Source organism: Gossypium arboreum, chromosome 12 (genome assembly GCF_025698485.1).
Source record: "Gossypium arboreum isolate Shixiya-1 chromosome 12, ASM2569848v2, whole genome shotgun sequence".
Taxonomy (NCBI): Eukaryota; Viridiplantae; Streptophyta; class Magnoliopsida; order Malvales; family Malvaceae; genus Gossypium; species Gossypium arboreum.
In genome coordinates this window covers 2,428,604-2,443,814 of record NC_069081.1, presented here as the reverse complement: position 1 = coordinate 2,443,814, position 15,211 = coordinate 2,428,604, and the positions used below count along the sequence as shown (strand labels likewise).

Here is a 15,211-nt window from a genome sequence, read left to right as displayed (position 1 = left end):
CATATCTAGAAGAATTAACTTTATTCATATCAATGCTCGACTTAAACATGACATCGTTGCAATATCCTTTTCTTATATATATATCACCCTTAAGCAAAACTAACTTATCGGATTCCAAGATAACCTTGAATCCCTTATTACATAGAAGACTCACACGCACTAAATTATTTCTCACATTGGGAACATGCAACACATTGGTCAAAGTCAATTTCTTCTTAGATGTGAAGTTGAGTTACACTGTCCTTTATCCGAGCACCTTAACCAATTAATAGTTTCCCATTAGCACTTCACGGTTTGACATTAATTCATAACTCTTCAATTATTGTCGGCCATTACATACATGGATAATAGCTTCGGAGTCGAGCCACCAGTAACACCCCTAACCCGTATCCGCTGCCAAAACAGGGTTTCAGAGCATTACTACCATTTACAGATCACTAAAAAAAATTTAAATACTTACCGATTCAATGCATCATATAAATAAATATATTATCATTCAATCAACAGTTTGAAACTTGTATAAGCATCAAACAACAACATTGTTAGTATACTTGCACATATCTCATATAAATTCAACATTGATATATCTATTTTCTCGACATATCGCACTTGAGTTTAATAATAGTCTCAACTTACATAATTTCCTTGTATCAACATATCAAAGATAATCATATATGTACATGTCATGAAACATATCATGCTCTTACCGTTTCTTCATAAGCATATATCATTCATTTCATTATATCAATATTTCATGCTCCATCATTTCCATATATTTTATGTATATTTATTAGGTAATAGCTTATATCAAACTTAATATAAATTATATTCCATGTACTTATACTTATTTCGTTTATCTATCTTCATACTTATTTCATATAACCATTCGTCATCTGATACATATTACCTGAATATTAATTGTTCAACAGATGTTAGAGCGTCTCCCATCTACGGTCTTATTTATCTTTGACATGATGCCATAGTGTCTTTCAACTATGGTCTTACTCATTTTCTGTCATGTTGCCATGGTATCTTTCAACCATGGTCTTGTTCATTTCATATCACGTTGCCATGGTATCTTTCAACCATGGTCTTACACATTTCATATCAGGTTGCTATGGTATCTTTCAACCATGGTCTTACACATTTCATATCAGGCTGCCATGGTATCTTTCAACCATGGTCTTACACATTTCATATCATGTTGCCATGGTATCTTTCAACCATGGTCTTACACATTTCATATCAGGCTGCCATGGTATCTTTCAACCATGGTCTTACACATTTCATATCAGAGAGCACACTCCCATGAACCTCATCCTTACAATGGGATTACCAGTCCAGCTAAATCCTTGTAATATAAACTCATAGAGTATTGTCGGGATTACCATCCAAAGCTAAATCCCTGCAACTACAATTACTCTAATGAGCTTGGATCTCAATTACCATCAAAGCTAAATTCAGACCCTAATTCGGATTACCCGTCTGGCTAAATCCATTTTACACGTATTCTTGGAGGGCTATATCAAAATAGGATCACCCGTCCTGCTAGATCCTTTTACCGTCAATTCCTTTTCAGAGATCCATAGAATTTTCCTTTCATTCAACTGGGATTTATTTTCAATTTATATCGAGTATTATCAATATTTCATCAAATATCATGAATTGAACATTCAAATCATATTTTCATCACATAACCACATATTTCAAGTATTTAAAATACAATTCAAGTTACACAAACTTACCTCATTGCTTGTTTGTGTTTATAATTTCATTAATCCGATATCTTTTCTTTTCCACGATCAAGTCTCATATTTGAGTCGTCCAGATCTTTATAAATAAATTTGATCATCATTTTCATTCATTTCATCTTCTAATGCATTTAATTAATGCTCTAGGAAAAATTACCATTTTGCCCCTAAACTTTTAATTAATGACGATTTCGTCCTTAGGGTCAGAAAAATAAAATTCTTGCAATTTAGTCCTTATTTCCAGCTATTATTCTCATATATATTGATAACAGTCCATGAATTCTATAAAATATCATAATTTTCCATAATTTCAACACTTTTCAATTTAATCCCTAAAACATGTTTTCCCCCGATCTTGAACTAAATTAATAATTTCATTCAATTTTGTAATTTAAATAATAAAATAATCCATTTCATGCAATTTGGTCGTTTCTGACATTTTTACAAAATTACCCATAAAGTTTTACTTTTATTCAATTTAGTCCCTAAGCCTAAAATATGCAAATTAGCCATGCTTAATGAATATTCATATATGTTTTCCTCCCCCTCCTCTCCATTCCACATCCTTGATGTATATAGCACACTTGTAAGTAACATTATCTATAATCTTTATTATTTACTTTTATGAATATTCAAGCTGTCCATCTTTGTCATAGTCACTAAATTATTTATATCTGGAGCTATAGGACTCCAAATTAAGATCCGCTAATTTTACCTGAAACTAGACTCATATATCTTCTTACCATAAAATTTTCAAAATTTTTTGTTTAGTAAATAAGTACAGTTTATTCTTTAAAGTTACCCCTATTCTGCTGTCTGACAGTTGTGATCCTTCTTCACTAAAAATTAATTATCTCCTTGTACAGAATTCGAATGATGTTCATATTTGTTTCTATTGAAAATAGACTCATTCAGGATTCTAAAAATATAAATTTAATCCCCTAATTATTTTTATCCAATTTTTTTATGATTTTACAAATTCAGAACAGGGGAACCCGAAATCATTCTGACCTTGTCTCACAAAATTCATCATATCTCATGATTTAGAATTCCATTTCTTACATAATTTCTTCTATAAGAAACTAGACTTAATAAGATTTAATTTCATATTTTATTCATCCTATAATTAGATTTATACAATTTTGATGATTTTTCAAATTTAGACTACTGCTGCTGTTCAAAACTGTTTTAGTACAAGATATTAATTACCATGTTATAACATCCTTATTTTCTTTTTCTACACCATTTCTCATCACTTTCTCTTATTTTTCTTCACTAACATATTAAGAACATAGGACCTTATGTAAGAAAACTCTACTATAACATTATTTCCATGCTTTATCAATAATAACAAACTTAAAAACATATTGAAATCTTGATGTACTTACCTTTTCTTATTGATTTCAATCTTTAACTTGATTTTCTCTCTCCTCCAGCTTCGATTTCTTGAATCCAACTTGATATTCTTGCTCCCCATCATCTCCTTGCTATCTTTCTCTCTTGATGGCTATGGAAATTCTTTCAATTTTAGGTGAAAATAATGAATTTTTGGTGGAAGGACTAAATTGTAAAGAAAGAAAACTTCTTTTCTTCTTCTTATCTTACGTTAGTTTGCATGGGAAAGGAAATGTATTGATAATTCTTCATCTTTCCTTCCTTTTATACTAAATAAATAATAATATAATAATAATAAACATCTCATAAAATATTAATAAAATAATATTTATCTAATTAATTAATTTAAAATATCATCAACATAATCATTACATTCTAGAATTCTCTCTCTTACTAATTGACCATTTTGCCCTTCATGATCTTTTAGAATTCCATCCTTGAGTCATCACTTAATTTGGTAAAATTGCGATTTAGTCCCTCATAATTTTTTTTACCTATTCAATTTGGTCCTAATTCATCAATTTTTCTTGGTTTCTAGATCATTCCACCCTTAAATTATTTGCACTATTAGTCCTTCAACTTTTTTATATTTACACTTCAACCCCTTAATTTTTGAGTATTTACTCTTGTGCAACAAGACTTTTCTCATCTTTTCAATTTAGTCCTTTCTTGAATTAATATATCATAATATACTTCTCAATATTGAAATCACTCAAAAATTCCCTTTTTGTCACTTTATTTCCTTATTTTACTATATCACGGATAATATTTTACTGTAAAAATTTTCGGGGTATTACACCACCAATTATAAGACTTATTGGTCATGGCTATGTTGAGTTCAGTAATCATACCAATCTCTAAACTCTTGATCCCTTTCGTAACCATGCCAGTAAAATTTATCTAATCATATATCATGTTGTAATTCTTGATTATGAGTTGGAATTTTGATGCCTGACATTGCTACAATGTGTTGAAGAATATCTTTAAAGAAGAACTCGAAACTGGAAAATGAAAGCTAGCAACTCACAAGCAAAGCATTTTAATAGCATACACCAGTTGATGCAAAAATATTAATAATTCTTCTATCAACCAAAAGAAGGGCACTCTAATATGGTTGAACAAATTATGAAACAAAACTAGAAACACATGGATTCATGATCATTAAGGTAAAAAATGATCACATGTTATCTAGTCAATGATTGGATTATGGTTTCGGAAAACAGAGCTCACTCTTTCTTATCCGAATGAAAATTGACCTAATAGGTAATTAAACTTGAAAATTGGACCTAAGAAACAAAAGCAGAGCACAGCCACAATAAACTTGATAAGAGAAACAAAGAGAAAATAGAGGAAATATCAAATTTATGAACATAACTATCGGTTTGTCTATACTTTCTAGAAAGAACTAGCAAAGATAGATAGGAACAAATACAAATGAGATATCAAAGTCAATATTACTATGATGATAGTGACCTGGTAAATGCCGAACAATGGTGGCTGGTTGTTGTCAGCAGTAGGGATTTTGGGAGATTTCAGATGATTTTTAATTTAGGGAGATGAGATTAGGGATTAGGGATTTATGGTTACTAGGTTAGGGATTTCATAAGAGATTGGAGGATTACGTGCATGTCGGATGGTGGTGATTAGTGGTGAGTGTGTTGTCGGTGTTGGAGTATCGACAATATGGATTTTGGGAGATTTCAAAGGATTTTTAATTTTGGGATATAAAAGATCAAAATAGGGTTAGGGATTTTCAATTTTTTTAGGATTTTTTATTAAATTAATTTTAGTTTTTGGAATTGGGTTGGATTTATTAAATGTATATTGACTAGGTAAGAGTGCTAGGGGGTGGGCTGGTGGTTGGGGCCTGGATAAGCAGTGGGCTAATAGTCTAATACATATAATATATAATATATAATATTATTTATTAAGTTAAGTTAATTTGGTGAATTACTCGATTTCGAATCGAATTAACCGTTAATTGAAATTTCAAAAAATCTTTAATCAACTTCTGACTGAACTAGACCGGTTAATCGAACGATTAACTGAATTAGATCAGTTCGATCAGTTAATTCAATTTTAACCTGAAGTTTGAATACCCCTATTAGTCACGGCTTTAATTTACTTTTTTAAAAATAAATGTTTTTAAAATGTATTTTCATTAAATCAATTTTTAATATTAAAATATTTTTAAATATTTTTAAAATGAAACGGAAATTATTTTTCAAATGTATTTAGATAATCAAATAAAAATTGCTAATAATAAGTATTATTGAAAAATATTTTTATTAAATACACTACATTTAATACATATTTAAATATTTTATTTATACAGCCCAAAAATAAGCGAAACAAAGGACTTAATGATCTAGTATCCGAATCCCGAACAAAAGCCCACTGTGATTCCCCAATTTTACGGCAGTTTCTCTTCCGCATTCGGCGGCTGTAGTAAAATCTCGTTTCTTTTTTCTGGTTTTCTTTTTAGGATTCTCAATCAACGACAATTGAATTCCCAGGTATCCCATTAATTGCTAATTTTTTGGTTCTATTTCGGGATTATTTGATTTCTTTGCCCTACACTTGTAATTTTGGTATGTTCGTATAAGTTAGATATGGAAATTAATTCAAGGTTTTTGTTATTTAACTGATAGTTACAAGGAATTGAAGAGTAATGGACAACATAGTAGATTCCTTAAACAGCGCCTACCAAGAATTTGTTGGTGCGGCAGCTCATGTTCTCGAAACTAAGGAATCTTCAGCTGCCCAAAAGACGGCAGCCACCGATGCTGCTCTGGAGAACTTCAAGCAGAAATGGGAATTATTCAGAGTGGCTTGTGATCAAGCTGAGGAGTTCGTCGAGTCCATCAAACAAAGGATTGGATCCGAGTGCCTTGTCGATGAAGCCACTGGCTATATGGCTGGGAAGTCGGGGCAGCACTCAACCGGCCTTCCTCCCATCAGTGCCGTTCGTTTGGAGCAGATGAGTAAAGCTGTACGGTGGCTTGTGATTGAGCTGCAGCATGGTTCGGGAAATGCTGGTGGTGCAGCGGCTCATGCCCACCCTTCGGCACCTTTCGATGCTAGATTCCCTGAAGATGCTGCTCAGTAGGTATTGTTTGCTCTTCTTCTATACACTACAACTCCAACAAGTGGTTTTGAATGCTGACCCATGTTAGTTCTATGATTCAATTCTAATGTTCATTTCCTTATTTACATTGAGGAGACATATCGTAAGCGTTTAAAGTTGCTGGCGGAGTGATAATAATCCGTTGGTATATGAGTGGTTATGTTGTAGCATTCTATGGCATCTTATGTTTTACTACTACAAATCTATTTAATGATGTAAATCATACTGCAACTCTGCCAGGATATTGGTTACTGGGAAGCATCCCATCTCAATACTATGTACTTTTTTATCATCACGAGTTCAATAAATTCATTTGTTTTTGGACAAGTATCATTAGACGTTTAGTAAAGTGAAATGAGATTCTGTATTTCGTTTGTCTTTGTTCCTAGTATATAATGTTACTGTTATTGACTGAGTGTTGTCTATATTGCTTGGACTTGGTTGAGGCGTGGATGGGGTGCGCGGTGCGCGTTTTGCATTGGTATGTTCTTTTACTTTTATTTTTTGAAAAAAAGGTTTTCTATATATCCAGTCTTTAGAGGATTATCCCCATACTCATGTCCGGATACACGTCAAATATGGATTTTAGACTCCGGTACATCAACAAAAATTAAGATTTGTGGCAATATGGAGCAATGTCATGTGTTAGTAGAAAACAGTGTATGGGCATCTTGACAATTCATGGTTTACAGATTGTTATAGTGCATGTTTCAACTTTTAACATCCTTTGATAGATCTTTTTATGTTTCCTTAAGTGCCCATGTTCAACATCCTTATCTGACACTCACCTCTGAGTCCTATCAACACACATTAGTTAAAAAAGGTTACTAGATTGCCTTACCAAACCTGTCGTTGTCAACTATGTTGTTTAATAGCTTATTTTGCTTCAATGTTGATTTTTCCAACAGTTAATATCTAACAGTTTTCTTTATTATTTCTGATGACAATTACTGTTCATATTACCCTGTTCAAAACTTTCAACTTTTATGAAGAACAGACAATAAGGCTTCCCCTGGTTTTGATGACATAGCTCATATTTCATATTTTCATTGGCACAAGCACACACATATACGTCCACAACTCGATGAAAACATTACCATATCTACATGTTTTTGACAATTTATGATATTGTAAACATATACTTGATCGAGTCTTCTCTTTCTTGCTGAAGAATCATAGAAAATGGAAATATTACGTAAATGATACGTATGAATATGATTGCATGAGCGATTTCGTGAAAATGTGCTTTATTATTCTGATTAATGAAAATTCTTTGGTTTAAAATTAATCCTTAAGTGTGCTAAATTACAACTTTTCAAATTAAAAGAAAAAAAAGGAATTATACTGAAACGTGGGGATTTCTTTTTACATTCAAGATGGGAGTATTTTGAAGGTTTTCTAGTTTTTTAGTATCTAATACACATTTTCTTCGATCCATAACTTAGGATATGATTGGTAAATAGCCTTAATAAGTTGGAGATGTTTGATTTTAATTTTCAATTTATCGATGAATATCCATCCATCCCCACAAATCATTAATCCATCCATCCCCACAAATCTTCCCCACAAATCATTAATCCATCCATCCCCACAAATCTTAGGTAAAGGTATATTGAGAATTTTGTATTAAGAGTCAGATAGCATTTTGTCTCATCTACTTAAGAAAAGGAGCAAATTGGTCTTTGTACATTAGACCAAAAAGTAAACTAATCATCTCTGTTAAAAATTTATCAATTTTTACAATTAAAAACTGACATAATTGATAAAATAACTAGACAGCGACATATGGCATGTCATATACACCTCATGTTGACATATAGTGATAAGTTTTTAATAATAAAAATGGACAAAATTTTAAAAAAAAAATTCAGTTGCTATTTGATTTAACTTAGAGAAATTAATTTATTCATTTTTAGTATAGAGAATAAAATACAATTCAACTTTTAATACGAAAATTTTTATACAAAGATTTCTATCATATTTTTACCCAACCGTTAGTTTTTGTGTCTTTTGCTCATAAAATTGTAATCATTAAAATGAAAATGAATGTCTTACACCTTTATAACATTAAATTTTGCCGTGTCAAACTCAAATGTATCGACATGATTAAATTGCCAGGTTTATGCACCATTTAATACCCTAATTTTTTATATGCACAAATCTGGAATACTTAGTTCATCACTTCACTGAATAGGTTAAGGGTAAAAATAGAAAAAAACACATAATTACTTACTTAACCCTCTTTACATGAAAAGTTATTTTAGTTTTCTATTTAACTTATATTATTTGTCAAATCATCTAATAATATACAAAATTAAGACAGATGAAAATAAAAAGACAAATGAAGAAGGTGGAGAAAAACTCAACCTTCAAACAATCATGGCAGTTTTAGCATCTAAACCATACTTATCAGTGTTCATGTGCGTGAAAAAATGTAGAAATATCTAATTATAGTGGAGTTTGATACATACAAGTCGGAGTGACATACAATCATGCTATTTATTCTGGAAGGCCCAACTTTTGCTCATATAGTTTCAGTAAATAAGGATCTTTATAAGGGATGACAAACCTTTGAAGGAATTTCTTTTCAGTAGACTCCACCAGAAGATTAAGACTGAATTTCTGGATCAAACCTTTGGATAACAAAGCTTGAAGAACCAAACACCTGGGGATAATTCTCCTCTCCAAGTTATACGCAAGAAGAACCGGACGCTTAGCAATGTACGACGATTTCCATCCCATTGTGTCGACAAAAAGGCTCATTATCGCACTGATCTTCTGCTCTGAAAACATCATGGTTTTCGGATACTTCTCGAAAGCTGAAACAACTTCTTCATTAGACCAACCCCATTGTTTTAGAAGATCGATCTTCCTTTCCCATGTCGATTTGCTAAGCTGTAAGAATGCTTGAACAGCTGTAAGGAAACTACGTTTTGAAGGATCAAATCCTAGTTTCTTTACTTCTTCAACTATTCCTCTAAACTTATCAGGCTTGACTGAAAAGATTCTTGGGTGAAGGACAAGTTCAACAATAATAGTTGATTCAGGCACGCTGGATTCTTTCAAGATTGCAAGATTAGGAGCAAAAACGGATTGAAATTTACGCGTAAGAATGCTAGAATCGTTCTTGTATGCTAAAAACACCTGATCATCGTCGCATCTAGTGAATTCCTTGAAGGAGTTGAAGTTTGGGATGATGGAGTTATCTAAACTAGTTCTGAAGACACTTGGGTTTACAGCCAAGATTCTTAGAAGTTGAAAACGTGAAATCCTTCTGGAGTAAAAGAATTGAAGTTTGGGAAAAAGGGTTTTCTCAGGGTTGCACAAAAGAGATTCAGGCCATCTCTGAATGATGTTTCTTATCTGGGTTTTTGAAAAGCCATGTTTTTTTAAGAAGGAAATCACAGTGTCTGGTTGTTTAGAGGTCTCAAAATGGAGCTTCTTAGACACTGATACAGCAGATTGCGGAGACAGCCCAATTGTGTTTATGAGGTAAGAAGTCTTAAACCAGTGTCTACTTTCTGCGATTCCAGATTCATATCTAACAACTAACGCTGAAATTATTCGAAGAAAACTCGCATTCTTAGCACAAGTTGGTGGAATCCAGGAGCCATTTCTAATGAAGACTTGGTTTTTGAAAATGGAATAAATCATTGGTTTTAAAACTGAAACGTCAACACTAAAGACTGCAAAATTAAGATCAAAACACTGAGACGAAAACACACCTTGATTTCAAACAAATCTAACTTTACTAAAACGTCCATTGTTGTTGTCCCGCTTGACTAATTGACTTCCACATTCTAATTGCTGCCGCATGAAACCATTTCACTCCATTTCTAGGTTCCCTTTTAGCTTTCGGTAAAGCAGATTTGGTTGCAAATTCAGATGGAGAAGGTTTTTTGAGTTTAGGGATCCACTCGATTAAAGCCTATCATGTGTTCGACAATTTGCCTGTGAGAACCTTCCTCACGTCTCACGCGGGCATAAAGCGGTTGCTCGTTTTCCATCACGGCTAACGTGCGTATGAAACTTTTTTTTTTACATGTGGTGCCACGAGTAAAGTTGTGGTGATGTAGCATTATTTTATTTTATATCATATTAATAAATAATTAAAAATTAATATTTTTCATACAAAAGAAATTAATATCTTTAAAAATATAAAATTATTAAAATTATAAAATATTTATTAAAATTTTATATCATGTTATTGTTATGATATCATTAGTTAATTTAAATAATTATCACTTTTGATAATTTCGACAATTGATGTTGATTTATTAAAACATTTATTTCAATTCAAAATACTGAAATAGAACTTCTTTTTGTTAGAATAATTTTTTATTTATAAAAATATATTAAAATTTAATTAAAATAGTTAATGATATTAATTATTTGAACTAACTCATGACATTATAAAAATATAGAAATTAAATTATGTTAAAAATAAAAATTTAAAATTTAAAATTTAAAATTTAAACATAATAAAATAACAAAATTAAAATATAACCATTTTATAAGGTGAAATAGGAAAAGAAGATCACTGTCACCTTTTAACAAAGGCATACTTTTTTGTATATTTTAATGATTTTAAATTACATGAATTAATTAATATTAGAAATATTATTACATAGGTATGTATGTGAAAATTATAGATTTAAAATATAAATGTGTTTAAAAATAACATACAATAAATAATGAAATGGTTTAAAATTAATTAATTATAATAGCATATAAAATATGCATGATATTAAAACAAAATGTTAAATTAAATTATGAGTAAAACGATATTTAAACATATAAATACATTAAATAAATAATATTAAATGCATTACAATTAAAATAAAGATTTAGCGAGTGGTTAATTAAAGGCTTTTCTAATGCCATTGGTACTGGTTTAAATCATACAATATGTATATTTTATTAATTTTTAAAGTGAAAAATACTAAAATACCCTCTAATAATATTAGTTTTTTAATTTAAAATTTTACTAATTCAATTGACCTGAGTTCAAATTTCACTATATGCATATTTTAATTATTTTTTTGTTAAAATGAAAAACTAAAATATTGAATGGTATAATTTATTTTAATTAAAAAGAGTATTTTTGTATTTTTTAACTAAATTGATAACCCAATTGAGGGTGAAACTAATTTAGTAAAATACTTAATAAATAATATAAAATTATAAAAATATAATAATTAAATTTGATTAGAAATTAAAGTATAAGAATTAAATATTAAATTTGAATGAATGGCACGTGTGAAGAAGGAAAGCCTTTTACATACAGTTAATAGATATTTTTGCAGTTGCAGTAGAAAACGTTGGGTGCGACTGGGGAAACGGAAACAAAAACGTTATACAATTTTCAGTTCTGTCTTCACTGAGTTACGTAATTTTCACTTTCTTCCTTCTTTTCTTGTATCTTTAATCTTCAAAACATGCCCTTTTCCTCTTTTTCTTCGGGTCTTACGCACTCTCTCTTCTCTTGTAAAGCTTTTGATTTGGATAAATTTCCTTTCGCTCCAAGCTTCGATTCCACTCAATAACAAGAGCGTTATCCTTCACCTACTTGGTTTAAATGTTAGAATCTTGATTGATTCCACTTTCTTAACTCATTATTCCCTTCAAAGTATATATATTCTCCTTTGATGACTAATTGGGTTTCTTTTTCTTTCTAAGATTAATGGATTTCAGCAATGAATCACGGGTGTTGCATCGCTGTTCTGCTCAAGTACGTGATGTATATTTCTTTTACTTTTATTACTAGCTTTACTTTTGATGTCCCTTTTCACTATTCAATTTTCTATGGATAGCTATTCAACGCTTTGAATTGTGATCCGTTATCAATTGTTTTACCTTTTTTTTTTTTTGGGGGTAACAATTATTTTAGTGTGTAACAAAGGACTTTAAAGAGTACTAGAGATGAAAGTTTTGTGTCTAGTTATCATGGCTGATGTGCTGGTGTTGTTTTAATGTCATTTATTTTTCTTGAATTGAATTAGATATTCATCGTTTAAGGTTTTGCGCAGATCGGAAATCTTCTCCTTCGATCATTGTGGCATCTCGTACATTTTATTATCAGCATATGCAACTTTACATTGGATATTGCTAATGTGCTTGAAAGCTATCTTATCTCTTCGGGACTGCTGGGTAGATACAAATCCCTCCATATAGCCAAGCTCCGCTATCTGGCTATTGTGATAGAAAGCGAAGGAGCTTATCAAACTTTGAAAATTGTCGAGCTTTTGCAATGGCTGGAAGCTGTTGGTGTCAAACATGTTTGCCTTTATGATAATGAAGGTAGGAGTTCCGGTTTCTCATTGTCACTAGGTTCATTAGTTGAATGATATACCCGCAGTTTTTATGTTTATGCAATAGTGTTGTTGTAACATTCTGTTGTTCTAGGAATACTGAAGAAATCAAAGGATTTCATCTTGGAAAACTTGGATGGTGCAATATTGTTTCAGGTACTATCTCTCTGCATAAGGTGGAACCACTCTTTTATGTAGTTTACCATGTCTTATTAACATCGTTTACTCAATATAAATTAACCAAATTGCTGATCAGTTGCCAAAACAAACTTGCATGTTTTGTAACAGCATATTGATCTTTGATACTCAAGGGTTCTTTATGATACCAAGCAGCCAAAAAGTTGTGGTTATAATGTCAACTTCACGCACAATCTTGAACCTCCTATAAAAGCTTGATGCATATTTGTAACATTTGTATTAGTCTTATTGTTGACTGCTTTTATACTCTTGCACTCCTAGGTTTCTTTCTGAAAAATTTACATCCTAGAGCTATTCCTTATACCTTTTGTTTGCTTGGCTCCAAACTGGTGTGAAGCTATTGATTACTATTTTGATGTGATGTTACGAAAGGTACTAAGCTACTGGCAACCTTCCATATATGCTATGCAGGATGCTCATGAAAATAATGTGCTATTAGATCAACAACATATGACTCTGGAGTTTGTGTCATTTTCTGATGGGAAAGAAGCAGTTGCCAAAGCAGCCAATGTACTTTTTATGAAGTACTCAAAATCAGGTGTGACTGACCAAAATCAGAAAGAGAAAATCTTCACTGAATCTCAAATGACCGAGGCACTCAAAACTGTTGGTTTGTTTTTCTTGTCTGATCAACTTGGTGAACTATAGGTGTTATTATCAGTTCTTTTTACTATTTGTTAATTTGACTTTTGAACTTCATCTTTTCTGTTAGGGAGCGGAGGGCCAGAACCGGATCTTTTATTAGTATATGGACCTGCCAGGTGTCACTTAGGTTTCCCTGCCTGGAGGATTAAATACACTGAGATTGTGTAAGTATTCTCTTAACGTAAATTCTTTGAGACTTGGAATAATGGAAACTACCATTGGTTTTTTCTTCTTCATCAATGATGCTTAGAATGGGACTCTGTCTGATGAAAGACTGAAACTTTCGAAATGGTCTTTCTTGCAATTTATCAATGTGTTTTATAAAAGAAAAAAATGAATAAATGTAGATCCGGTGGATGTGTATTCCTGTTTCCGTTTTATGTTTGAAGGGAAAAAAGTAAAGATTGCCATTGAGGAAATACATAAAAGCTCAATTAGTTAATTTTTGCTTCGAGATTTTTAAGGATTTGGTTTTATCATGCATGATCAGGCATCTGGAAGTATTCTTAAAGCAATTTTAGTCTTCGCTTGAGTGCTGCTGTGGTGTTTGCATAGGTTCTAGCGTGTTAAGAGATATAGTTAGCCATTTTAGAACTTTAGACTTTTTTTTTCCATGAATAAATCTGCTCCCTTATGCCTAATTATAATCTGTTCTTTTTAAACAGACATATGGGTCTCTTGAAGTCCATGAATTATGGGTCACTAATTAAGGCTATTTACAAATTCACAATGGTACGACAAAACTACGGTAAGTGTTCCTTTGACTTACACTATAAGTTATAGTAACCTCACAAAAAGGGTCGAAGGAAAAATAAAGAATGGAAATGTTTTCAATAGAAGATAAAGAACCAAACTGATATATATGAAATGGTGTCCCCAAACTAGAGTTACTATAATTTATGCGATCTTTTTCTTTCAATTTTTGAAGCTCCAAGTTTGCTTCTGTCTTTGTTCTAACACAGTCAATTCTAAACCAAGCCTAAGTTCCATGTGTTTTTATCTATATAACTTAGCTATTCAAGATCTCCATCTGAGGAAATAATCTTGTTGTCGTGTGAGACTGGCATGAGGTTCTTGCTAATGTTTTATTATCATTATTTGGTAGAATTGAGCGTGTTGTGGAAATGACAATTGCATTTTGGTGAAACTGATCTAGGGTTTCATGTTTCAACAGGTAAATGAAGTGCTGAATTAAGAGGTCATTTTCCTGGACAAGTCGTCATGTTATAGATAATATATATGTGAGCTTCAAGTTTGACCAGTAATATGGAAACCTTGTTCGCTGATAAATTTCTAGATGCAATCAAACATGTATTAAAACATATTTATAGTTGTTAATTAGAAAATTAACCCTTTTATTGTAAGCAGACAGCCAAGTCAGGTGATAAAAAACAGGGTTTCAGTTTTAATGATTAGATATGCATGTATTTGATAGAATTCATGTAAACTCTTGGCATGAAAAATGTTTACTTATAGAGCACTTTGAGTAGTAAATTTGTAAACATCAATTGGAAACGTGATTACAGTAGGCAATGGCTATGAAAGTAAGCTCTAGAATATCAAGGGTGGTAAATAACAGCATAGCAGAGAAAAAGGCTTCATCACTATCTGAGCTCAATTCTCTGTTTCCAGACACCGTCAGTGAATCTATACTCTCTAGTCTGTAATTATATAGATGAAATATTTTGATATTGACAAACGAAAAGGTAACTATTTGCTTCCTAGCAATCCGTTCCATGTAGCTTCAACTGAAAGTACATGGTGTGGTAAAACTGAAGTCAATA

General features: G+C 31.5%; 3 protein-coding genes across 6 annotated transcripts; 2 read left to right on the top strand and 1 right to left on the bottom strand.

The window, feature by feature from the left end:
* Positions 1 to 5,475: 5,475 nt before the first annotated feature.
* LOC108459448 (mediator of RNA polymerase II transcription subunit 32-like) lies at positions 5,476 to 7,482 on the top strand. 3 transcript variants are annotated; one of them, XM_053023321.1, is made up of 3 exons: positions 5,497 to 5,662; positions 5,798 to 6,255; positions 6,789 to 7,482. In XM_053023321.1, exon 2 carries the CDS (start codon positions 5,818 to 5,820, stop codon positions 6,253 to 6,255), a length of 438 nt encoding a protein of 145 aa, XP_052879281.1. In that variant the 5' UTR covers positions 5,497 to 5,662; positions 5,798 to 5,817; the 3' UTR covers positions 6,789 to 7,482. The 3 variants fall into 3 exon arrangements, with proteins under 3 accessions (XP_017614304.1, XP_052879281.1, XP_052879280.1); XM_053023320.1 differs by lacking the exon at positions 6,789 to 7,482 and adding an exon at positions 6,720 to 6,754; XM_017758815.2 differs by lacking the exon at positions 6,789 to 7,482 and having other exon boundaries at positions 5,476 to 5,662; positions 5,798 to 6,600.
* Positions 7,483 to 8,515: 1,033 nt separating this feature from the next.
* Positions 8,516 to 10,341, bottom strand: LOC108458489 (uncharacterized). Its single transcript, XM_017757911.2, has one exon. It carries the CDS (start codon positions 9,925 to 9,927, stop codon positions 8,773 to 8,775), a length of 1,155 nt encoding a protein of 384 aa, XP_017613400.1. The 5' UTR covers positions 9,928 to 10,341; the 3' UTR covers positions 8,516 to 8,772.
* Positions 10,342 to 11,552: 1,211 nt separating this feature from the next.
* On the top strand, positions 11,553 to 14,921 carry LOC108458697 (uncharacterized). 2 transcript variants are annotated; one of them, XM_053022697.1, is made up of 8 exons: positions 11,553 to 11,853; positions 11,953 to 12,004; positions 12,303 to 12,573; positions 12,679 to 12,740; positions 13,194 to 13,392; positions 13,495 to 13,591; positions 14,093 to 14,175; positions 14,602 to 14,921. In XM_053022697.1, the coding sequence occupies exons 2-8, from the start codon at positions 11,957 to 11,959 to the stop codon at positions 14,607 to 14,609; spliced, it is 768 nt and encodes a 255-aa protein (XP_052878657.1). In that variant the 5' UTR covers positions 11,553 to 11,853; positions 11,953 to 11,956; the 3' UTR covers positions 14,610 to 14,921. The 2 variants fall into 2 exon arrangements, with proteins under 2 accessions (XP_052878657.1, XP_052878656.1); XM_053022696.1 differs by having other exon boundaries at positions 11,953 to 12,013.
* Positions 14,922 to 15,211: the final 290 nt, after the last annotated feature.

Excerpts from the sequence above, each read along its gene's own strand:
- LOC108459448 (XM_053023321.1), top strand. The coding sequence starts at position 5,818 with ATGGACAACATAGTAGATTCCTTAAACAGCGCCTACCAAGAATTTGTT.
- LOC108458489 (XM_017757911.2), bottom strand. The coding sequence starts at position 9,927 with ATGATTTATTCCATTTTCAAAAACCAAGTCTTCATTAGAAATGGCTCC.
- LOC108458697 (XM_053022696.1), top strand. The coding sequence starts at position 11,957 with ATGGATTTCAGCAATGAATCACGGGTGTTGCATCGCTGTTCTGCTCAA. Across the intron at positions 12,574-12,678 it reads TTGCCTTTATGATAATGAAG|GAATACTGAAGAAATCAAAG; the intron begins GTAGGAGTTCCG and ends CTGTTGTTCTAG. Across the intron at positions 12,741-13,193 it reads ATGGTGCAATATTGTTTCAG|GATGCTCATGAAAATAATGT; the intron begins GTACTATCTCTC and ends TATGCTATGCAG.